At 47.0% G+C, this 24526-nt stretch overlaps 1 protein-coding gene across 2 annotated transcripts in view; it reads left to right on the forward strand.

The window, feature by feature from the left end:
- LOC144767333 (proton channel OTOP2-like) overlaps window positions 1–24526 on the forward strand; it is a 319185-nt gene that overhangs the window by 28547 nt on the left and 266112 nt on the right. For both annotated transcript variants that reach the window (XM_078650816.1, XM_078650815.1), the window contains exon 2: window positions 19243–19379. In XM_078650816.1, coding sequence (XP_078506942.1) covers window positions 19243–19379 — 137 coding nt within the window. The remainder of the gene's footprint in view (window positions 1–19242; window positions 19380–24526) is intronic.

Consider the following 24526-nt stretch of genomic DNA (forward strand, 5'->3'; position numbering starts at 1 on the left):
ACTTACCTGCAATTATCCATATTCCGTTGTTTATCACCCCCCACCCTGCCCCTCCCCCGCACCGCCTCCCTGCCCCACCGAATTCCCTCCACGGGCCGCGGCTGGGCTTCGGAGAAGGGAAGGACTGACAGAAAATCCTGCATCTTCCTCTCCTTGGTTGACCTTGTCATGGGTCAGCCAATGAGAGGAGAAATATCCCTACCTTCTCACACAGTGGGATGGGGTCAGTCAGAGTTGCTGACCCCACCTCACTCTGTGACGAGGCATCATGATGGACAGTTAGCTCAGGGCCCTCCAGGGCTTGAACCTGAAGCACTCAGGTCAAAATCTATTAGTGATGATACCCCATGTATTGAGGGAGAGGCTCTCTAAATACTTTGAGGAGCGGTCGAGGTCACACCCTCAGGCTGTGAAATCTTCAGTCTGGCAAAGCTTGGCTCAGGTTGCTAGGATCCTCTGCATTTTGCACGTTAAGCACCTGGCTGCCTAACCCTGACATGGTGAGTATCTGTCGGGCTGAACTTTACTCAGCCTGACAGACACTTATCATGCTTTGCTAAAGGCAAAGGGGAACCTTAATGATAGGCTGCTGCTATGTTTCCAGTTAACATTTTGGAGGCTCTGCACAGTAATATCCATTACCGGGTGGGAAAACACCCTAGGCCCTGCCCCATTCTGACACGGGGAAAGGTTTTCACAAGTTGGCAGGTCTGTAACAGCCAGTTACCAAGGATGAAGTGCAGCACTGGCGGACCAGGCACAAGTGTTGCTGGGCCTATTGTAGAGGTACTTTGAGGGCTCTGGTTCAGTGAGGTCCCCTACCACCTTTTGTTCCCAGTGACGCTGCACCTTCTGCATCACTGATAGCTTTGGTTCATCAACCAGAGAAATAATACAAATATTTATAAAGTTACTGTGTTGATTTAAACTGTATATACACTGTGTATCTATCTATATATATATATATATATATATATATATACACACATACATACACACTTACACTGAAAAAAACAAAGGTTACAGGGACATTATAGTTAGGCTCACATTTCACTCGTACAAAACCAGACAAATTCAACAGCTATAGTTTTCTGTGCTAACTATAACTTACGCCCCCACAATGCACTGCTTAAGACCTCACATATTACATCACTCATGACAGGGAAACATCCTTTACAACGCAACTGTTACAAGGAAGTACCTTTACGACGCAACCATTACAACGCAACTTTTACAACGACTTGCACTGGGGGGCACTCTAGGATAGGGAATAGTTTTAATTTACTATCCAACACCTTCCCTACTATCCACGGGGACTGGAGTTGGAATAGTAAATTAAACTATTCACTATCCAGCGCCCCCCAACGCAAGTCGTTGTAACGACTTGCGTTGTAAAACTTGCGCCGCAAAGGCATGCGTTGTCATAGCAAGCGTTGTAACGTCATACATCCCTCATGACATGGTCAGTAACATCACTAATGACATCTTAACTGACATCACTGATGACATAATTGATGACATCAATGATGATGAGAAATTTGTAGAGGGCAACAAATACCCTGGGGTGTCTAGGCGCTACCTGCAGTGCATTCAGTACAGAGGAGGTAAGATAATTAAACCGAGAACAGCCAGGTTTTTAGGCCTTTCCTGAATTTAAAGAGACTATTCTCTTTTTCCAGTGTGATAGGCAAGGAATTCCACAAGCCTGCTGCTGTGGCTGTAAAGCTCTTGACACCCCATCTCACCTTACTGATTCTGGGAACAGTTAGGTTTCTCAATAAGACCAATCTAAGGGCTCTGGCAGAGGAGTAAGGTTTAAGAAATTGCATCAACTGTGATGGCGCCATATTATTAAGGCATTTAAAAGCGATACATACGGATTTAAATTGTATCCCCTTAGCCACTGGAAGCCAGTGAAGTCTGTTAAGAGCTAGGGAAACTGAGTCAAACTTGGGAATGCCCAACAGTAATCTAGCTGCTGCATTCTGGGTCGTTTGAAGTTTGTTAATGCTACGGCGTGAAGCACTGGAGAAGAGGGCATTGCAATAGTCGAGTCTTGAAGAAATCAATACTGAAACCACCGTCTTTCTTAAGTCCATCGGTATTACCAGGAGGATTTTCCTCAAACTTTTCAGGATGAAGAAGCATGCAGAGGTGGCGGTATTGATTTGATTTTTAAAGGACAACTTGGTGTCAAACAGGACGCCTTGATTTTTGGCATCATTTACTGGCTTGGGCAGCAGACCCAATTGGTCAGGCCACCAGCTGTTGGTCTAAAAGGAAGGATTATTCCCTAGCAACAGGACTTCGGTTTTAGAGGAATTCAATTTCAGACAGTTATCTGTCATCCACTTAGCGTTATTTTCTCATCGAGTCACAGAACCTAGTGGCCGTCTGGCTAGCCGAGCTGCTCACCAAGACGATGATCTGTGTGTCGTCTGCATATGACACAAGGGTGAATCTATAGCTTCTCACTGGACTAGCCAGCGGGGTGACGTAAAGATTAAAAAGGGTTGGGGTAAGGGAGGAGCCAGGGCCGGCTCTAGGCTCATGGAGGCCCTGAGCAGGGAGTGTAGGTAGGGGGCCCGAGGCCGCCAAATCCCTGCCAGGGGCCGCCACGCAAATATGTATCTAAGGATATATATTGGCGTGGCGGCCCCTGGGGTTTGGCGGCCCTGTGCAGGTGCACAGCTTGCACATGCCTTAGGCCGGCCCTGGAGGAGCCCTGGGGAACCCCACAAGGCAATGCAACGCCACCTCCTGGCATCATCCAGTAATTGTGAGTGTTTTCTAAAAGTTACTGAGTGTTAAACATATATACTAAGGTATGGGGCTGTGGGAGTGCCTGTATGGGCGAGTGAGTGGGTATGTAAGTGGTGTATATAAGAGTAGGTGGGTATGTGAGACTGTATACATGAGTAAGTGGGTGAGTGAGTTTTTGTATGGGTGAGCGAGTGGGTGTTTCAGTGGATGTGTGAGTGAGTAGATGTGTGAGTAGCTGTATTGGTGACTGATTTAGTGTGTGAGTGGCTGTATGCATGTCTGAATGTCTGTATTTTTGTAACATATTTTACTACGGTTTTTCCACAATGTCCCTTCTTTGATTACAATTGTACACCTTTACCAGTAGAGTAGTTATACATGAACAGAATAATACAGGGAGTACCATTACATTGGCATTATCAGGTTGTATATGACATATTACAAGAATACACTATCATTGTCCATCTCCTATATTCATATTACCAGTCGCAACATAGTCCAGGATCCTATATGGAGCTCCTTATTGTATTATTCCATAAGATTTATAAAACAAACAATTGAGCCCCCCACCCAAAAACTAACATGGCAGAACAAGGAATAATTTTATGCATACTAGGTATATCTACCTGCAAATAAGGATTACATAGTATATATGAAGTGCTTTTACATTTGTTTTAATATACACACATATGCACATCAATGCATCTTAATCTTTTCGTCACTGTCTAGTGCTGGGTGGCATGTTATCTACTCCTACATGTTCTAGTGGCTTAGCTGGGTCACATGTCCGACTGCAGGCCAGATTCCCCGGACATCACACTAACTCGTTCCTCTCCCTCCTAAGCTTTTAATGCCTCCAGCAGCATATCACAGGATATCCCCAAGGGTATCATACGGAGCCCTCTTGCTTCTTCTCTTTGGATGTTCCCGCTTTCGGCCAAGCCCCAGCGCTCTACCTCCTCCCTCCATGCAGCAATCGTTGGGGGTGTCGCCGCTGTCCACCATCTATCAATCTCTTTGAAATTATCATTGCCAGGTCTGCAAAACGTGCCTGCACCTTGAACCCTTTCGGGTGCAGATAGATTCCCAACAAACAGCTTTTTACTGTATGCCATGTTTGACCACCCACCACTCCCATTAGTGTCTGCGCTACTTGTGCCCAGTAGGCTGCTAGGGCGGGGCAAGCAAAGAGCATATGGATAAAGTTTGCATCCGTCTCTGTACACCTAGGGCATTTCGCTGCAGTTGTAGGGAATATCTTGTGCAGTCGGTGTGGGGTAAGATATGCATGCTGTGTAATCATGTACTGCATGAATTTAAAGCGTGAATTTCATCAGACCACTTTTGGATAGGCTATAAGGGATGCCCATTCACTATCTGTTAGTTCTTCTCCTAAGTCAATGTTCCACTTAGCGCGCAGGGGGCAAGAGGGGAGGGCATTGTCGCTCGTATACCTGTATACAACCATTTTGTCAGGTGCCTACCTGACCCCATTAAGTGTAGCATGTGGACAAGCTTGTGTGTTGTAGGCTCCACGCCATCCGTGGCCCATGTATTCTTAACGAAGTGGGTAATACCAACATGTAGTAGGAACAAGGTGTTCAGCAGACCCTGGGCGTGTATGAAGTCTGTGTGCGACAGCAGGGTGCCCTCATTCAATACTGCACCTATTCTCCGCCCATTTTGCCAATTAATTACGGGTTGTGGTTCCCGTGGGAATGGGAAGTCCCCGTAATGGAATGTTTGTTGCGTATGGTAGCTGTGATACTGTGTATCTCAATGCTTGCTTCCATTAATGCAGGTCAAGCTGCAATAACGGCAACAGGGCTCCTGCAACCGATCGTGTACTGTCTAATAAGGTGTGCAGTTTCCCTCTGGCTATCATGTTAGCTGTAAAGTCAATTTTGTGTAGATTGCGGCCAGCCAGCCAGTATGAGAGCCACTGTAGCTGGTTTGCAATACAATAATCCCTAAAGGCTGGAGACCCAGATCCCCAGCATTTGTTGGAAGTTGTAGTTTTTTCAAACCAATTCTGCTTCTCCCATTACCCCTTATTAATTCTGTCGATTACGAGTCCAGCCATTTAAATACCTTTGAGGGCATTGTTATTGGGAGTGTAGTGAAATAATACTACACCGGTGGTAACATAACCATTTTAGCTATTGCTAAATGGCCTGCAGCAGACAGCGGGAGAGTGATCCAGAACGCTGTTTGGGACCACAGTGAGGCAATTGTGCTCTGCACATTGCCATCCAATGTGTCTTGTTGTGTCCTATATAGCTTCATTCCCAGATACTTGAAAGTGGTTAGAGCCACTGTTAAGGCATTACTCCCAAAACGTATCACGTGGGATATACTAAAATCACCGACAATCCAGAGAGCTCGCCAAATGTGGTAAAAAGTGGCGCTATGGAGTGAAATCCACTATTCAAGTCTCTTAAATACAAGATAATGTCTTCACCATATAGTGATATTGCATGCATTGTCTGCCCGATTGGTATGGCCCACACACCGATTGACACATGTAATTTTTGAGCCATGGGTTCTAGCGCTAGGATAAAAAGCATGGGAGAGAGCGGGCAACCTTGCCTGGTCCCTCTGTGGATCTTGTATTCATTAGAGATATATGCCCCTGTTCTGGCTCGAGCTGTCGGGGCAGTATAGAGGAGTTTAACCCATTTCAAATATTCCGTAGGGTTTCCAAACATGCTGAGAACCGCCAGCATGTATTCCCAGCTTGTCTGAGATCCAGGGATAAGCATCCTGCATTTGGATTATGTTCCGGGCGGGTCCACATCACTTGATATAGTCGATGCACTTTATGAGCTGTGCTCCTTCGAGGGACAAAACCTCACTGGTCTGTGTGCATGAGTGTGTATGATTTTACTGAGATATGGTAGAAATCAGGTTGCTAATATCTCACTCAATATTTTGTATTCAGTGCTCAAGCGCGATAGGGGTCTATACATTGAGATGTCTGTATGCTCTCTACCAGGTTTAGAAACGAAGTGGGTTCCAATTTGCACACCTAATTTAGAAATTGTGTCCAAAAATGTTTGAGATAATGACTTACAATGTGTGCTGCTGTGAGCTTAAGGATCTGCCTGTGGCCCTGTCAACAAAACTACTCTGAAAAGGAAACGGAGAAGCTCCGTTAAAACACACAGCTCACTATGGACAGCCCCTGAGGTTTCTTTCTGAAACATACATTTTTTAAATCATTCAATCAACAATTAAACATAGTACATGTATGATTTGAGAAATTTAATATAGGTATCTTTTTGGTTTCGAACAAATGTCATAAACAAACAGAGTATCTTCATCGCAAAAAATGGCAGAAATGCAAACATAACACACATTTAAATGTGTAACGCAATATATCCAAGACATTATTTTGTCATTCAATTAAAGCGGACCTAATGCATTTCAGGTTGTTAGACCCTTCATCAGGGGAAAATGATTTTGTCATTCAAATGTGATTTGCGGCCTCCTGCCGGAACAGTGAAAAGAAAAAAGTGAATCACTCTTGTTGTAGTATACAATGTCATCAAGCAGACTTTAAAATATCTGTGTTTGCAACCACTGTGCCATGCTGTAGACTTAGGAAGCATGTTGCCAGAGTGTTCAAATGCATGCATCAGCTCTAAGAAAGACTATCGATGTATCCAGTTATGGTGTAAAATTGTGGTAATTCCCGCGTGGAAACTCAGGAGTGAGGTGTGAACAAAAGTGCCCATGCATGAATCGTCGAAAATTCACGCGTCTGCAAATTATAAGTGAATGGTAGTGTGTGCGTGCCTTTCAAGTACACCCCAATTACCAAAGGCAATGTCATTTGTAACGGTTGGCGTTCTAGCAGCCAACACTCACCCACCCACTACATCCGCAGGCCAGGCGTGGCCTGCGGGGCTACAATAAAAGGGGGGCGGCCGCTCGTGGTCGTCACTTCCAACCAGAGCTAAGAGTGTGGTCTCTGTGTGTGCTGTGCGCGCTCCTGCCCCCGCGCAAGGCCTACCATCCCTTCACTGGTAGTCTGGCAGCCCCAGGCCTACCCCACAACATTGGCGACGAGCGGAGGGGGCCAACCCTCGCTCGCACCACCTCGCGTCACTGCTCTGTGCAGCGGTCACCTTTCACGCGTGACGGCGCTGCTGTCCTCCGCGCGTGCCCCAAGCTGCAGTGTATCGGCGGTGTGCACACCCGCCCCCTACCTCAGTGTCTGCCACGATTGGTGCGGGAAGCACCGAAGGAGTCTGCAAGGCCTCCTGATGCCTGCGATGGAAGACTCCAGGCCAGGCTGTTTATCCAGGCCACGCCCCCGCCATTCCTCGGCGATTGAGCCCTGCAGGTTACCCGAGCTGCTCCAGGCCTCCTCTGATCGGCCGCGCCCAGCTGCCTGAGTGTCTGTCTCCATCCCTAAGGTAAACAAGCACTGGCAAACCGAGGGACCTCCAGGAAAAGAAAGAGGGGGAGGGAAAAAAAAAAGGGGAGTGCACATCAACCAAGGGAGCAGAAAGTGTACAGCCACAAAGAGAACAAGCATTAGCAAATCCAGGGACCTCTAGAAAACAAACAAAAAAAAGAACAAAAAGGGTAAGGAGAAGGAAAAGAAAGGTGCACATCAACCAAGAGAAAAATAAGGGTACCAACCCACAGAAGGCCCAGAATAAGGGGACAGCAAGACGGAGGACCGCGTGCAACCCTACGCCATCCTCCCCTAGGCCCAGCCTGAGCACGTGGCATGCCACCGGCCCGCACACGGGCACAGCCAGTATCCGCCAAGCACCATGGGTGACAACAACAACGCTGCAGCGCCAGCCCGCGCCCCGTTCCAGCACGCTGCGTCAGGGGTCCTGCCACGTTTCAGTGAGCTAGAAGATCCCGCATCAGCCTCCCCTCATTGGAGAATATGGATCGAACGCCTCAACAACTATTTCATTGCGACCAGGGAAACGGATGCAGCGGTAAAAAGATCCCTGCTACTCCACTATGCAGGGGACGAGATTTTCAAGCTCGTCAAACATCTACCCAATACGGGGGCAGCGGACGACTATGATGCGGCAGTGACAGCACTGAATGGCCACTTTGATCCACAACTAAACCCGGACTTTGAAGTCTTTAAGCTCGGACAAGCCCGCCAGAGGGATGGAGAATCTATGGACATGTTCTATGCATGACTCCAAGAGCTTGCCAGCACGTGTACGGATGAAGACCAGCAAAAAGAGATCCAGAGACAGCTAATCCAGGGGTACCTCGACATGACCCTACGAGGACTCATACTGCACAAACCAAGAATCACGCTGGAAGACATACTGATACTAGCCAGATCACACAACCTTTCCACGGCGAGGGCGAATGAGATGGATCAAGCCCTAACCAAGCCCCATGGGAATCGGGACACCATCAAGGCAGAATGAGCCGACAAGGTAAGACCAAGCCCAGAGGTGACCCATTCAGAGGACCAAAAGGAGACACCCCAGATCGATATGTGGATACTGTGGCCACGAGCCACATACCTGAACCAACTGCGGGATACCCAATCATTTCGCATCCGTCTGCAGAAGGCGCAACAGAACCCGAGACTTCGAGGGCAGAAGCCCCCAACGCGAGCCGTTCGGCAGCTATCGGTGACAGACATCGCACCCCCCGACCACGGGCAGAAGATACCAGTGAAACACCTGGCAATGGTAGAAGATTCGTCAGAAGATGACGATGAAGAAGTGTACATAGTGTCCTTTGCAAGGGACCTCAAACAGCGCTGCCGACCGCAACCCACGTGCATTGTCCAAGTCGTGGGAACGGAGGTGAAGGCGGTCATCGACACAGGAGCGACAGTGAACATCATGGGCCTACAACAATACCGAAGCCTACGCCCTCGCCCTGCTATAGTGCAGTCCAAAACCAGAATCTATGCGTGTGGCGCAGACACGCCTTTGCCACTGAAAGGGAAGATATCGGTACCCATCAAAGCAGACGACCTTGAGGTGACGGCGACCATCCACATCATCGACAGGGAAGCAGACACCCTCCTGAGTAGCCTCACTGCGGAGGATCTAAACCTTATCGCTTTCGCCAGACGAATCTGGACATATCAGGTAGAGGAACTCCTTGGACAATTCCCCGAGCTGTTTCAAGGCCTCGGGTGCATCAAGGGCGACCCCATCAAGCTACACATTGACAAATCGGTCGCCCCAGTCGCCCTGCGCCACAGGAGAATTCCTTGCCACCTGCCGCCTCTCGTGGAGAAAGAATTGGAAGCGCTAGAAGAGCAAGGAGTCATCGAAAAATTATCCGGACCGACACCATGGGTGTCTCCGATGGTCATTGCAGAAAAGCCAAAACAGCCAGGAGCCATACGCTTATGCATCGACATGCGGCTGCCCAATAAAGCCATAAAACGCAACAATGGATGACATCATTGCGGATGTCAACGGGTCCAAGTGGTTTTCGAAGATTGACCTAAACGCGGGGTATCACCAACTACCCCTGTCAGAGGAGAGCAGACATATCACCACTTTCAGCACACATCTAGGGCTCAGAAGATACAAACGGCTGACCTTCGGAATATCCTCAGCGGCCGAAGTGTTCCAGAACACAATACGGGAGCTGCTATCAGGCCTATCCAGAGTGTTGAATGTGAGTGACGGCATCCACTCAGCAACGGCCGCCGATCACCACCAACATCTCTGCAAAACCCTGAGACGCCTTAGTGAATACGGAGCCACACTACATAAAGACAAGTGCCAGTTCTTCCAGCCTTCCCTCGAGTTCTTCGGCTACAACTTCAACCAAGAGGGCATACAATTCGACCCGAGTAAGTCGCAAGCAATCAAGGACACCCCCGCGCCAAAGACACCGATGGAAGTACGGAGCTTTCTGGGAATGGCCACGTATTGTGGGCAATTCATACCCGGTCTGGCCACCCGGAGCGAGCCACTGCGGGCTCTCATAAAAGCCGATGCGACATGGAACTGGGGCCCAAAAGAGGAAGAGGCCTTCAAAGGGATAAAAGATGCCCTCCTAGGAGTGCTAGTTGACGCGAGCCCCATAGGACTCAGTGCGGTACTAGCCCAGGAACATGAGCCAGGCCAGTGGGCCGCCCTAGCATTCGCCAGCAAGTCCCTCACCTCCACAGAAACAAGGTACGCCCAGATCGAGCGCGAGGCGCTCGCCATCAAGTGGGCCTGCAGTCATTTTCATATGTACCTCGGGGGATGGCCGTTCACCATGGTCACCGACCATCAGCCTCTCGTTCCACTCTTCAAAGGAATGGCCCGCATCCGCCCCTGCGCATTGAGCGTGGTCTGTCCAGCTGCAACCATACGAAATGGAGGTGGTATACCGCCCTGGGTCCAAGAACCCGGTCACTTCCTCTCAAGACACCCAGTCCAGCGGCAGAAGCAGGAAGAAGACGAGAACGTCGAACAGTATACCAATCTGGTGGCTCTGGCAGCATGCCCCCAGAGCATGTCCTTAGAGAGGCTTCTGTCAATGACGCAGTCTATGGCAGGACACTATGTGCAGTGCAAGAAGGTTCGTGGACCAACTATCTCCGCCAGGCCAACTCATGGACCTCGGAAGATCGGGACACCTTAACGAAGATGTGGAGGGTCCTTCACGAACTCAGTGTGACCAACGACGGCGTCCTGTTAAGCGGACCAAGGCTAGTAATTCCACAAAGCCTTCAAAACCATGCGGTCCAATTAGCTCACGGAGGACACCAAGGCATCACCAAAATGAAAGCGCGGATGTGTGAAAAATTCTGGTTCCCGGAGCTTGAAGATATGGTCGAGGAGTATGTTAGATGCTGTTCGTTGTGCCAGCTGACCAGCAGCCCTGAGAAACCCGTCCCAGTTATCACCGAAGAAGTCTGCACCACCCCGTGGTCCAAAGTGAGCATAGACTTTGTAAGTATCCCAGGAGGGGGACACACCTTAGTGATCATAGACGTGTATTCGAAGTACCCCATTGTAGAACCAGTTGCCACAACCGCCTTCATCCACGTTGGACCAGTGTTGGAGAAAACCTTTGCCATGTTTGGGTTTCCCCAAGAGGTGCGCAGTGACAATGGTCCCCTGTTCCAAGGCTCCGAGTTTGCTACATTTCACCAACAGCGAGGCATCTCTCATCGCCGCATCACCCCTCAGTGGCCGCAGGCCAACGGGGATGTCGAACACTTTATGCGCACCCTAAACAAAATGTTCCGCATAGCGGTCGTGGAACAAGTCGACCCGGAGCAGAGGCTCTATGAATTCTTAAGGGAGTACTGAAGAACCCCTCACTGCACGACCCAACAAAGTCCGTGGGCCCTCATGCTCCAAGGGGCCCGCAGAGCCCTACTCCCCACCTGCCCAGGGTGGTCACCGCCACCGCTAGCAATGGAAGAAGTACAGGGGAGAAGGGCACGGCACAACCAGGATGCCAGCGTCCGTCGACGCGCCGCCCCAAGAGTGATCAGCCCTGGAATGACGGTCCTCCTGCGAAACCGGCGTCAAGGCGGGCCGGACAAATTACGAAACTGGCATCTGGACAGTCACTGCCAACCATGGCACCATGATAACCGCACGCAGAGGTGAAGCGGAAGTGTCCAGAAACATCTCATGGTTCAAGGAGGATGTATGACGTTACAACGCAGGCTATTACAACGCCTGCCTTTACAACGCGGTTTTCACATCGTAATCCATTACAACGCATAGTGCTTTGGGGTGCTGGATAGTGAAAAGTTTAATTTACTATTCCAACACCAGTCCCCGTGGATAGTAGGGAAGGTGTTGGATAGTAAATTAAACTTATTCCCTATCCTAGAGCGCCCCCCAGCGCAATGCGTTGAAATGGTTTGCACTGTAATGACCGCGTTGTAATGGTAGTGCGTTGTAAAAGTTTCGTTGTAAAGGTTGTTCACCTTCAAGGAGGTCCCGTCAGCACATCCACGGGGGACCTCAAGCAACCAAGCAAGACCCATAGCTAGTGCCATGCCTGAAGGGTGTGAGGAAGACTCGGGAAGTGGCAGAGCGGAGGAGGCTCCAGACGCAAACCCACCATCTCAGATTGGAGCCCGTTCTGGAGGCCCCTGCCTGGACATCACCAGCGGGCGCACTGGCACTCACCGATACAGCCTGAGGCCGAACAGCCACCCGAGCCAGCGTCTGAAGGACTATGCCTGCTGAAGGTGTCCGAGTACCATCGGCTGGAGCACATGCAAGTACTGAACTAATAGACTGAACTGTATGACATGTTTAAAGGTGTTTGTTCTGTGTTTTGAGAAAAGAACTGAGTTGGATAGGGATGTAACGGTTGGCGTTCTAGCAGCCAACACTCACCCACCCACTACATCCGCAGGCCAGGCGTGGCCTGCGGGGCTACAATAAAAGGGGGGCAGACGCTCGTGGTCATCACTTCCGACCAGAGCTAAGAGGGTGGTCTCTGTGTGTGGTGTGCGCGCTCCTACCCCGTGCAAGGCCTACCATCCCTTCGCCGGTAGTCTGGCAGCCCCAGGCCTACCCCACGACATCAATCACTTGCCTTTAAAACGTAGAGTAGAATAATGGAAGACCCAAAGTAAACTTCGAGCCTAAAAAATGACTGTGCCTAAATATATTAAAAAGTGAGCGTGAACTCAAATGCTATTTACTGACCACCCACAACATGCAAAAACCAAAGAAACTTACCACTGTCAACAATGTTATGTGACACACTAAATCTGAAATAATAAGGCAAATCCCGACGTTATCATCTCGCCTTATGCACACCTATGCGTTTAGCATACTACTGGATTATGGTTCCAAAATGCTCTTACCTAGAAAATTGGTTGTCCCGATGATATACGATAAGTTAAATCCTCTCTATAACACAAGAATATACAGTTTAAGATACAGTCCAATAAATCGGTACCCATGTTTCAACTATAGAACATCACCAGCATTCTAACGCACGTTGTAACTTCTCACATGACTCTGCATTGCGTGCTTCGCGACTGCGTGTTCTCCGCCTTTATAGCTATGTTTGCTGGGATGTGTATGCTTCAAATGGGTCCCAACTTTATTAACAACCGACAACGAAAATGTGCAATTACGGCCTGTGCATGAATCCGATAAAAATCCTTAGATCTTCTCTACCAGGTTTAGGCAGGGAGATCACAAGTGCCTGGCTTGTAGTCAGGGGCAATCTGACTATGTCCAGTGCTGCTTTATATAGCTTTTCCAATTGGGGCCCTAATTCCTTAGTGTATGCTGCATATATCTCTATGGGTAGACCATCCAGCTCCGGAGTTTTATATTGAGGGAGGTCTCTGATTGCTTCCTGAATTTCAGTTGCTTTGATCGATAGTTTCAGAGCTTCTTGATCCGTGTCTGTTAAAGTGGGTAGTTGCACTTCCCGAAGGAAGTCCTGGATTTCCAGTGTAGCTGCATGCGCCGGGGCTTTATATAGCTGCTCAAAGTATTCCCTGAATGTCTCATTATTGCTAACTGTGTGACCGCTATAGATCGCAAAGGGGAGAGAATCGTTATTATTGGGACTGCCGGAGGGGAGGTTCGTAAGCACTCTTTGGACATATGTCCGATGAGCTATCACACGCAATCTTTCAACTAAGTCCGCGTGATCTATACGCGCTTTCTGCATTTTTCCGGCACTGTCTGGGGACGACACTGCTTCCCTCTCTAGTATGCTAAGCTGGGACTCTATTTCAGTTAGGTTACGCACAATCGTCCCACTGTCGCGCCAATTGCTGTGCCCCTCACTACCACTTTGAACGCCTCCCATTTCACCAAGGGAGATGATGCTGTATTAGCATCATTGAAGAAGAAATCGCTTATCACGCCCAGCATCTGTATTTTAAAGGCACTATCCTCTAGGTATTGGGTGTTAAATCTCACAGTTGGAACCGGAGGGGGACCCCATTGAAGGGTAAGCTCTAGTGAGTTGTGATCTGATAATGATTTTCCTAAGTATGTAGTGTCCAGAACTTGTGGTAACAGTGTGGGGGATCTATTTGTGTGTGTAATGCATGCATCGGGGAGCAAAAGGAATATTCACACGCTTCCACATTTTTGCTGCGCTATATATCTTCCAGTGCCCACCCTTTCACTCAGGTTTCCAGTGCTTTGGCCTGTCGTGTGGATATTGCCCCTTTAAGTGGGGGTGCAATCTGTCCAGTTGTATACTTAAGACTGCGTTGTAGTCCCCACTCAGAATCCATGGGTAATTTACCCAGTTAGCTAGGGCTGCGCTTACCTTCTTTAAAAATATTTCTTGCTCCGAATTGGGGGCGTATATACTGCCAATTACCACTGATAGACCATACAGCTCTCCTCTTAACAACACATATCTGCCTTCCCCATCAATACGTTGCTCATGGAGCTTAAAAGGGACACCCGCCCTAATCCATATCGCAGCACCCCTAGCAAATGCAGAATATGTAGTATTGTACAATTGTCCACTCCATTTTTTTCCTGAGTTTGCCTATTTCGGCAGAGTACAGGTTTGTTTCTTGTATAAATACTATTTGTGCTTACGCTCATTCAACTGTGCATGGATACGATATCTTTTAGGAACAGAAACCATTCCCCCCACATTCCACGTGAATAATGTATATGATGCTAGGGTCGTCATTTGTGTGGCGTGTTAATATTGATATTTTCCTCAGGTAATTTGCGCTTCTACTTTGAAGGTTTAGGACAGTGCCCAATTGTGTACCCTTGCAACTCCCTAACATACGTAACCCAATTATCCCAATACACCGGTCCAACCATAAACATGTGCTCGGCCAAACATACGCCTAAAGTGGGAATAGTTGAAACATGATACTTGCAATCGCCAGGGGGGGGGAGCACTCTAGCAGTGTTTCATATCATTCCTGCACAGTGCTGATATGCTGTACTAGAGATCTGTCCCATGTGGAATACTCTGGGGATAGAGAAAGATGTTAAAAAGAGGAAGAAATAGAAGAAGAAAAAAGAGAGAAATGGAATTTGCTTTGCCCCACGTCACGGGGGCCACACCCTCCCCATCCCATAGAGTCAACATAGTGTCTGCAGTGCCACTCTTTTACTCGCTATTTATGACTCCGGAGTAGGTGCTTTCTATGTACCCCAACGTGGTCTTCCGGTGTTCCTCTGCCCGTTACGTCATCGTCTCTGGCTCATCCTCCGGGGCTGCCTGTTTTCATCCAAGATCTCCAAGTCCGGTAAGTTTCCATGTCCAAGCAGCATCTGCGTCTTCCAAGAGGTGGCAGGTATTTCCGTGCAAAATGTTGAGCTTGGTAGGGAATATTAAGGCATAATGTAGGTTAAGCTGCTACAAATTATTTTTTAACCCAAAGAAAGTTTCTCTCTGCCTCTGTACGTGCATAGTATAATCCGGAAAGGGTGATATTCTGGTGTTTTCATTCAGCAGTGGGGCGCATTCTCCTGCTTTTATGCGGAGCGTGTCCCAGTCCTTATAGTTCAGAATTTTCGCCACCATTGGTCTTGGTGTCAGCCCAGGCGGGTGATTTCCAGTGGGCACCCCGTGGGCCCTCTCCACACTGAACATATCTGACAGTCCTTCCGGTACGACAGCAGTGCAGAGCCGTTGTTCTACAAATTGCGTTGGGTCGTGTCCCTCACATTTTTCTGGCATACCAATGATGTGTATGTTTTTTCTACGGGCGTTACCCTCTGCATCATCACCTCTGGTTTGCAGTTTCTTGACTTACTGCTGCAGTCGCATGACCGCTTCTGTCTGTGCTTTGTGCCACGGAGTTGTCTCTGACAGGGTCTCTGCGTGCTTCTGAACTTTTTCTGACAAGTTTTTGTGATCGTCTCTTAGTAGGCTCACATCAGTCCTACCTAGTTACTGCTCCAGCACCGTTCTAAATTCCCTTATCTCTTTCAGGATAATGTCTAATTTATCTGAAGGCGGAGTTTCATTGGCAGGGGTGTCTGGGATCACCTTCGACGAAAGTGGCGGGTCATTTGTTCAGCCTAATTTCCTTTCGGCCTACCCATATTCGCTTTCTTGGGTTACAAAATGGCCGCTACTGATGATTCCCCCTTGTGCAGAAGAGGAGTACAGCGCTCACACCCACTGCACAACTACACACTTTGGTTCCAAAGGGGTATAAGGGGCAGACCAAGCAACACACCAATATGCAATTACCAGTTTCTGCTCGATTCACTTCAGCACATACTTTTGTCTTTGATGCAGTATTTGACGCTTGTATGCCTTTTCCTCAGCACACCTCAAGTTACATTACATATGGTACTGAACACTGTAAACAAGAAAAAAAGGCTGCTTACTAGTCCTCTAGATGAGTACACCAGACAGTGCGGTTTAATCTGTGGCACTTGCATAACTCGTAGATTTTGCTGGAAATCTTGTGGCGTGTATCGAACAATTTCCAACATGATGAGAGGGGGAGGAATCCGTTCCTTTTTCCCGCCCCGCTCCGTGATCAGAATTGTAGTGCGCGCCTCACTGAGGAGTGGCTCCTCGCATTGCAGTCGGCAGCGGCCTTCTCTATGCTTTCCGGGCTCTCAGGAGGACCTAGAGCACCTCGCCTCCCCGCCACTCTGCAGGGCACCAGCGGTCCTCAGCCCAACAGCTTCACATCACCAACCGCCTCCAAAACAGTAAGTCCGTGAGGGTCTCAAGTTCTCAGACCAGCCTCTATCGCCTTGCCAGATCTTGCACAGCACAGCAGGGCCCAGTCGTCACTCGCGCCCTCTTACTGCTTTGTTTCCATGGGAGTCATGGGTCTCTTCGCCTCGCTTCCGCTGTGTCCTGTTTCTTTCACACCTAGCAGTATCGGTCTTTCAAGCCGTGTTGTCCGACTCACGCATCGGTCGGATAGGTCCACAGGGTGTTCCACTCACTATCAGGCACAGACCATGCCTGTTGGCCGCACCAGGCCCAAGCCGGCGGCCTCGCGTACTTCACACGTCTGGCCGTGAGTCGGATCGACGTTGGTGGGCTTAGCGTTGTCGGTGCACGACTGTAGACGTGTCACCGTATAGCATTCGGCGGCCATGTGGCAGCTGTGTGCAGAGGCACCACAGATGCGTGGATATATGGAGGATGGAGTTATTGGCCCAGCCCCAGAGCTCCGCATTCAGGCGACTGCCATCTTCCACGGCTGGCCATGCTGCCCCTGTCCGTATATGTCTGCATGACTGGATGTGTGAGTGGCTGTATTGGTCAGTGAGTAGGTGCATGAGTGGCTGTATATGTGAGTTAGTGGTTGTGTTAGTGGCTGCATAGGTAAGTTGATGGGTGTGTGGCTCTATGGATTAGTGAGTAGGTATGTGAGTGTTTGTATGGGTATGTAAATGGGTATGTCAGTGGTTGTGTGGGAGTGGGTTCATGAGATGTATGGGGGTGTAAGTGGGTGTGTGAGTGGTTCTGTGGATGATGTCATCAGTGACGTCATCAGTGATGTCATCAGTGATGTCACTGACCATGTCCTGAGTGATGTAATATGTTAGGTCATAGGCAGTGAATTGTGGGGGCATAAGTTATAGTTAGATCAGCTAACTATAATTGCTCAATTTCTCTGGTTTTATATGAGTGAAATGTTAGCCTAACTATAATGTCCCTGCAAACTTTGTTTTTTTCAGTGAATTTCTAAGGTTTTTTAAATTCTATTTCTTAACTAAAATGTTCCTGTAACCTTTGGTTTGGTCAGTGAATTTCTAAGGTTTTAAAATGTGTAGTTCCTAACTATAACGTCCCTGTAACCTTTGGTTTTAGGTACCCCGGGACATAGCAGGAGCCAGTCCTGGTGGGTTGTGGTCCTTAGGGCCATGTATGGCTCTAGGAGGAGGGCTACATGGTCCTCCCTCTTTTCTTCAGCAAGGGCAGCCCTGGTGAGGTGGTGGTCCTCAAGGCGAGAATGCCCAAGGAGGTGGGCTGTGCAGCCCTCCTCCTTCTTTTTAAAAAACAAATAACCTTGGGAGGTGGCTGTCCCAGGGGCAGGGTGGCTCACGCGGCTCCCCATCTCATTTTTAAAATAGCTACTGGGAGGTGGTGGTCCACGGGTCGATCACAACATTCATATTATGAGCCTTGGGGTGGTGGTGGTGGTCCCTGGGGGATAATTAAGCCCCAGGAGGGTGGCCCCATGTGCTCCCCTCTTTTTACATCCTGCATGCTCATGAGACCTTGCCCACCCAGGGGGCTAAACATTACAGAAGCACAATAGTCTGCGCTTCTTTTTTTTCTGTTGGGAGCCACACATCCAGCAAGGCTCCAGCCGCAAATTAAAAAAAATTACTTTCTGTCCCAGGCAGGGTCTCTGCAGAACCCTCCCAAGAGGCCTAGAGGGTTAGGGTATTCCTACCCTGCCCACTTCTTTTTTTAAAAAGTTTTTGGTGGGACAAGGCTGAAGCCGAGTTCCAAGAGGGCTGCCAACACTTTCTAGTTGAAGTGTTGGCAGCCAATCAGATTTCACCATGGGGACTTTCGGATCCTTTGAGGATCTGCATCCCTATAAATACACAAATTGTTCGTTTTTTCAATATCTCAAAAACTACAGAACGGATTTACACCAATTGACAAAAAGGTCGCTTTCAGGACAAATAGCTACCATTCTGCCAAATTTGGTGTTATTCTGTTCAGTGGTTCAGGCTGTAGTCATGTCTAAAATGACTATGGGAATTAACATGGGAATTGCACATTTCCGCCTACCCCCCTCCCCCCCCCCCGTTTTCTTGTACTCCGCCTGACGGATTGCACCAAAACTTTCCAAGGACAACAAGAATTTCCCTGGCGTTTTTTTGGGGAAAATATTGGGAAGGTTCATCAACCGGTGCCAAAGATATAGGCAAGTCAAAAAACGCCTTTCCTATGGAAACTAGGTCCTAACTATAACTACCTACTGGCAATCGCCACTAGGTAATTAATACATGACATACGTAATGCAAACTCTTGGCTGCATGATTTTATTTACATGCTTAGCATGTTAAATACTGATGACTTATGGTAGTTATTAATTTTGAAGTGAAGGCAGTTGTGAGGCAACTATATATTGAACTGCATTCTTTACTGTGGAGCATAGTTTTGGCAGATCATTTGCATTTTACCTTCCAGCATTTCCCAATCTGTCAGGGTGACTCTGTCTTCTGGTTTGCTGATCTCAGGTACTCCCCACACCACACCTGCTGCCATTACCAGACAGCATTAACCTACACAGAGGCTCATAATCTTGTGGTAGATATAGTTAAAATGCACAACAGTCTTTATACATCTTGCACCCACACTAACCCTGGAGGTATAAAAACAAGGAAAGACCTCATTGTTCATCATCCATGTACTCAGGAAGAAAAGCGAGGGAGGTAGTCACTGAATTAGAATGCCTATTGCAGCTGCAAGACAAGGAGGCATGGATTAAATGCAAGGAAGAATAGCTGCATATAAAACACCAAAATAAGGATTAACTGGAGACATTTATTTTGGTTGAAACAGGTTAAAAATAAGCATTTCTACTTCTTTGTTGTTCTACAGGTGGCCTCGTCGTCTTTGGCATATGTACGCTTCTTTTGGATGGATTCAAAATCGGACACCATCTGGGATACATGACCTGTACATCTAAGCTCATGATTATCTACCCCGTGATCCAGGGTGTGTTTGTCATTGTTCAGGTGAGAACTGAGGTGCTATTGTCTTTTCATATGACTCTTTTTCATGGGGTCAAAGTAACTCCAGGACCCCCATTAACATTCAATCTCAGTTTAATCTTTGTATCTCTGCCATTCCTATCCCTCATCTAAGCTATGCAAAATCCCCTACCCCTTGGCAGAACCATTAACTGTTTAATATCTTCAAAAGATGCATGTATCACACATTGGTTCCTTGAGTCAACATGGTTCTTTCAAAGACAACTTTTAACCACACACCCTATGTTTACTTTGTTTAGTCAGCCAGACTGCTATGATCATTGTGCTGCTCCTGCTACATTATCCCTTAACGCAGGATCCCCGTTCAGCGCTCCCATACCCTCATCCACTGAGAGATCCAGAAATTGGGACATCAGGCCAATAAATCTGGACTTCCACCAGAAGGGCTCATGTGTGGGGTCTGTTCTGTAGCATGCACAGCACATCTGTGTCCTTGTTTAGCAACAGATGATGAAACTGAGATCCTTTCCCCGCACCAAACCTTCACGGTGAATGATAGGAGAGAAGGAAACGGCATAGAAGGGAAGATGCTGTCACGCTATGCAATTCTGCCTTTCCTTCTTCACAGTACTCCTGCATCAAATGCCCCCATATAGAATAAAGAGAATGCCTAGATTGTTATCTAGAAATCCTATTGCACTGCTCAAGTCACTCGTAATGAGTGTACAACGTTAAACAGTAATGTTTTGTTATCAATTTTAAACAAATATATCAATACATTGTAGTAATAAGAAAAACGACGAATGAAGAAAACAACATGAAGTCTTGTGGTTTTTGACTTAAGTCTCTTTATGTTAAGTCATGCAATTCCTGGATGTTGCTGTAAGTTCACACGATCCATACAATAAATGTTCAGAAAGGTTCCAAAGGTATCTTGAATTAAAAATCCCAATGCATTTCGGGCAACAAAGATGGCCCTTCTTCAGGGGATTCTAAAGAGACAATGTGATAGAATAATTGGACTAATAGTAAAGGCAGTACGGCAAACAGAGTCGAATTCAAGGGGTGGGGGTACACTGGTAATCACAACAATCAGTTATGTCACGTAAGTAGTAAAAATATTAAGCTGAAAAAATGTGCATGAGTAATAACAATATCACAAAAAAGTGAAGAGGGTGAAGAAAATGGTAAAGAAAACACGATAGTGATGGGATGTCACTAAAATACCAAAGACTTGAATCCAAAAGAGTGCATGAGTAGTAGTGCAATATCGCAAGAAGAAAAGTGAAGAGGGAAAAGAGCCGGAGGTTAGTGCGATGCAAAAAGACTGTTGTGATGGAAGGCAAGCTTAATAGGTGTGTACATGCATAAACACGCGGTGATGAAAGCTTACCGGTATGAGCAGTACGCTCGAAAAAACTTTTACATTTTCGCCAAATTAGCCGTGGAACGGCAAATCAATGAAGTTGACTGTAAAGAGAAAAGGTTGAGTGGTAATGTGTGAGTGAAGAAACCGAGGAGCGGTGTGAATCAAAAGTGACAAATGTGTAAGGCATGCGCTTACCAAACGGGACGTCTAGATGAAGCACATACGTAAAATAAGAATTTGGGCAACCTGCAGTACGTTAAAGACCGTCAGTAAAATACAGTCATAGAATACGATAAAAAATAATAATGAGGTGCGAGTGAAACGACAGTCAGTAGAGAACTCACCAAAAAGGAGCTTCAATCGGAGTCTCAACGAATCCTCATGAGTGCCAAACAAACCGCTGGGAGTCACGGAAGCATAGCCATGATAAAGGAAACGAGTGAATTGATGGAAACTAATGACGGGCAATAGGAAATTGTGAGAAAGCTAAGGAAAAACGGCGGCCATATGAAGAGGGTGTGCGATGGTGGTGAACAATGAAAAGGAATGAAATGAAGAAATGAAGAGTGGAAAAATGGGGAGCATGTCATATCAGGAGTAGTCCAGCAATGGAAAAATAAACATCATTTCATACAATAAAATTGCGATAAAACAAATTGAAACATTGTCATGATTACAAATCAAATCAAATCAAAAAATCTTTATTTAGATATAAAACAAATATCTTTAAAAAAGGATTTCAAGTTCACATTATGTACAAACTTAAAAATAATAGCAATACAAACGATCGATTGAACAGCCATAATATAAATAGTCATCTTACACGACCTAAGCCTCCAAATTACATGCCTTTTTAAAAGAAAAGTAAAAACACAAGAGGAACGAGAAGAACATGGAAGATTAAAACATAATGTGCAAATGTCTTAGCCCCTTTCGTGTTACTCCCATTAACTATATTTTCATACATATAAAAACAAACCCTGTTCAAGGGGTACTGCGCATTTTATTTTTGTTGCAGACTACCTAGCGGTTTGGAATTTGTTTTAAAGTGCATTATATAATTAAAAAGATAGGGGAGAAGCGGTAGCAGACCTCTTTTGCTTAAAATTACGATACACTTGCTGGATAAAGTTTGTCAGTCTTATATTTAAGTCTGTGTTTTCAGGGCTCAGAGCCACAATGATGGCTTGCCTACAAGTCCGAACACCCAGCCTATTCCATTCGGCCCTGAGCTTGCGCCTACGTTGGAGGTTGAAGGCCGGGCAGATGCAAACCACATGCAGCAGCGTTTCTGCTGTTTTGCCGCACCCTCTACAAGTTGTGTCCTCCACCGTGCGTCGCCAAGGGGGTAAATTTTGTAAAAATCGCCAGTCACCCATTCTAATAGATATAAGGCTGTGTTTTAGATACAGTGAATATGTGCTGGAGAAATAAGTGGCAGGGGTTAGCCGACTATAGGAATTAACAACTGCCCAGGAGTGACTGCGTTTCGAGAAGAGTGCTTTATCTATGATGAGTGATCTCATTCTCACACATTTTTTGATTGCGATTTTAAATACGGACTGACTAGGATTGAGGGCCCAGAGGTCGGTTGCTGACATTTGTTGGATGTAGTCCTTAAAAAGGCAAAAAAAATTCCTCCTGGGTTTTTCTCAATAGTTTCTTGCCAGACTAGGGATTCTAATGTGCCTGGGTCGGACCAGTCTTAGTTTGTGACAAAGATTTAGGTATACACCGATACTGGAAGCTTCATAATTTGGTAACCCCATCTCTAATCTTATCTGTGCTGGGGATGCGGAACTTGGCAGCTGAAGAACCTTTTTATAAATTTTGTTTGTATGCTGGTTTAAAGCAGTGTTCAATTTGCCCTTGAATATCCCTATGCCGTACGATAGGGTAGGGCCGATTTTTGCTCTCAGGACTTCCAAAAGGGGCGAAAGAGTTGGACCTGAGAGGTTTTTCGAGAGCTTGGTTAGTGACACTGCAAGTGTCGTGGCTTTAACTGCAATCTCATTACGCTGTTTTATAAGGTTGCCCCTAGAGTCCAGATGGACACCTAGATATTTGTATGACTGACCTATGGCGAGGCTTGTGTTGTTAAATGACCATCCGCCACCGGCATATCGTTTCTTCCCAAACGGGACAACTTGGGTTTTCTTCAAGTTGACTTCTAGTTGGTTCATGGTCGTGTATCGAAACAGTGTATCAAGAAGCCTTTGCAGCCCGACCCTGGTGAGGCTAAACAGGACCAGATCGTCGGCATATAAAAGGTTACTTAATGTCGTGCCTCCTACCTTTGGCGGGTGACTATTTATATCATCCAAGGTCCTTGATAGGTCTGCTATGAACAGATTGAAAAGAAGAGGGGCCAGCACGCATCCCTGCTTAACGCCTCTAGTTGTCATAATTTTTCGCGAGAGATGCGTGCCGGACCCTAGCTTCACTCGAACCCAAGTGCGTGAATGCAGTTGGATGATTGCATCCAGTAATTTGTCGGGAATTCCCCACTTCCTCAGCTTTTCCCAGAGAGCCACCCTGGGGACCCTATCAAATGCAGCTTTGAAGTCGACAAAGCAGCAGAATACTAACCTAGATGTTAAAAGGGCTTTGTCGACAATAGATGACACTGCTAGTAGGTTGATCATGGTCCCTGAATTTGCAACAAACCCTGTTTCGTTCATCGGTATCCGATTATGATCCTTTGCCCATTGCCTCCGGTCCTCCAGGAGGAGCCCTGCGTAATGGTTGGCCTCAATATCCAAAAGGGCAATAAGTCTATAGTTATTGGGGGCAGCGCGTGATCCTGATTTGTAAATAGGGTGAATTATTGCACCCCGCCATGAGTCTGGGATTGTTGCAGTTCTCAATGCATAGTTAAAGAGATTTGTTAGCATTCCAGACCAGAAGGCTATATCAGATTTGAACAGGCTCTGTGGGAGGCCATTAGGACCGGGTGCTCCGTCTTGTCTTGCTTTTGTCAGTGCTGTAATGACCCTGTCTTCGGGAACCTGGTAATCCTCATCAGTCAAGTGTGGCAACTCAGTGGATGTGCTCCGTTTGATACAGGGGCCGATGTCCGTTTCTCTTGGTGGTCCATGTCCTGTGGGTCCTAGATGTTCTTGTGACCTAAAATGGTCAGTGAGGTATGTTGCCCATTCTACTTCTTGGATATTTGCTGATCCGAAGCTTGAAGAACTCGGGTTCGAATGATTGATAAGGGCCCAGAATTTCCTTGAGTTCTTACTCTTACTCTCCCACACCAATTTGCATCAAAATTGGTTTTCATGTATCTGTTTGTCTTTGATGATCGACAGCCTGAATGACTTTTGGGCTGTATGGTAAGTGTTTAGGTGTTCGCTATTGCTTGGAAATTTTGAGAGTAACCGCAGTCATGATTACAGAAAACGAATGTATTCACTCATGAAAATGGAACTAAAAAACAGTAAGTAAACAGTATACAATGCTATTTAGAGGCACAAGGTGATTTAAAGGAAACAAGCCATGTCAAATTTATCGTTAAGTCCAAGTGGGAACAATGTTTGCATAAACCATATCCAACACATTTCCCGTTGAGATAGGAACTTGTTGGTGTCTCGATCAGGGCGATGTTCGATAACCTCAGGACCCCACATTTAAGTTGAGAAATATTATGTCTCGATGTGCACCAGTGTTCTGCAATCGGGGAACTAGTGGTATGGGTCCTGATACAACTCTTGTGTTCTGTAATTCGAGTGCGTAAGGCTCTCTCGGTTTTTCCCACGTAAAATAAATCGCACGGACATTTGATGAAGTAAACAAGATG

This window comes from Lissotriton helveticus, chromosome 7, assembly GCF_964261635.1.
Source record: "Lissotriton helveticus chromosome 7, aLisHel1.1, whole genome shotgun sequence".
Classification (NCBI taxonomy): Eukaryota; Metazoa; Chordata; class Amphibia; order Caudata; family Salamandridae; genus Lissotriton; species Lissotriton helveticus.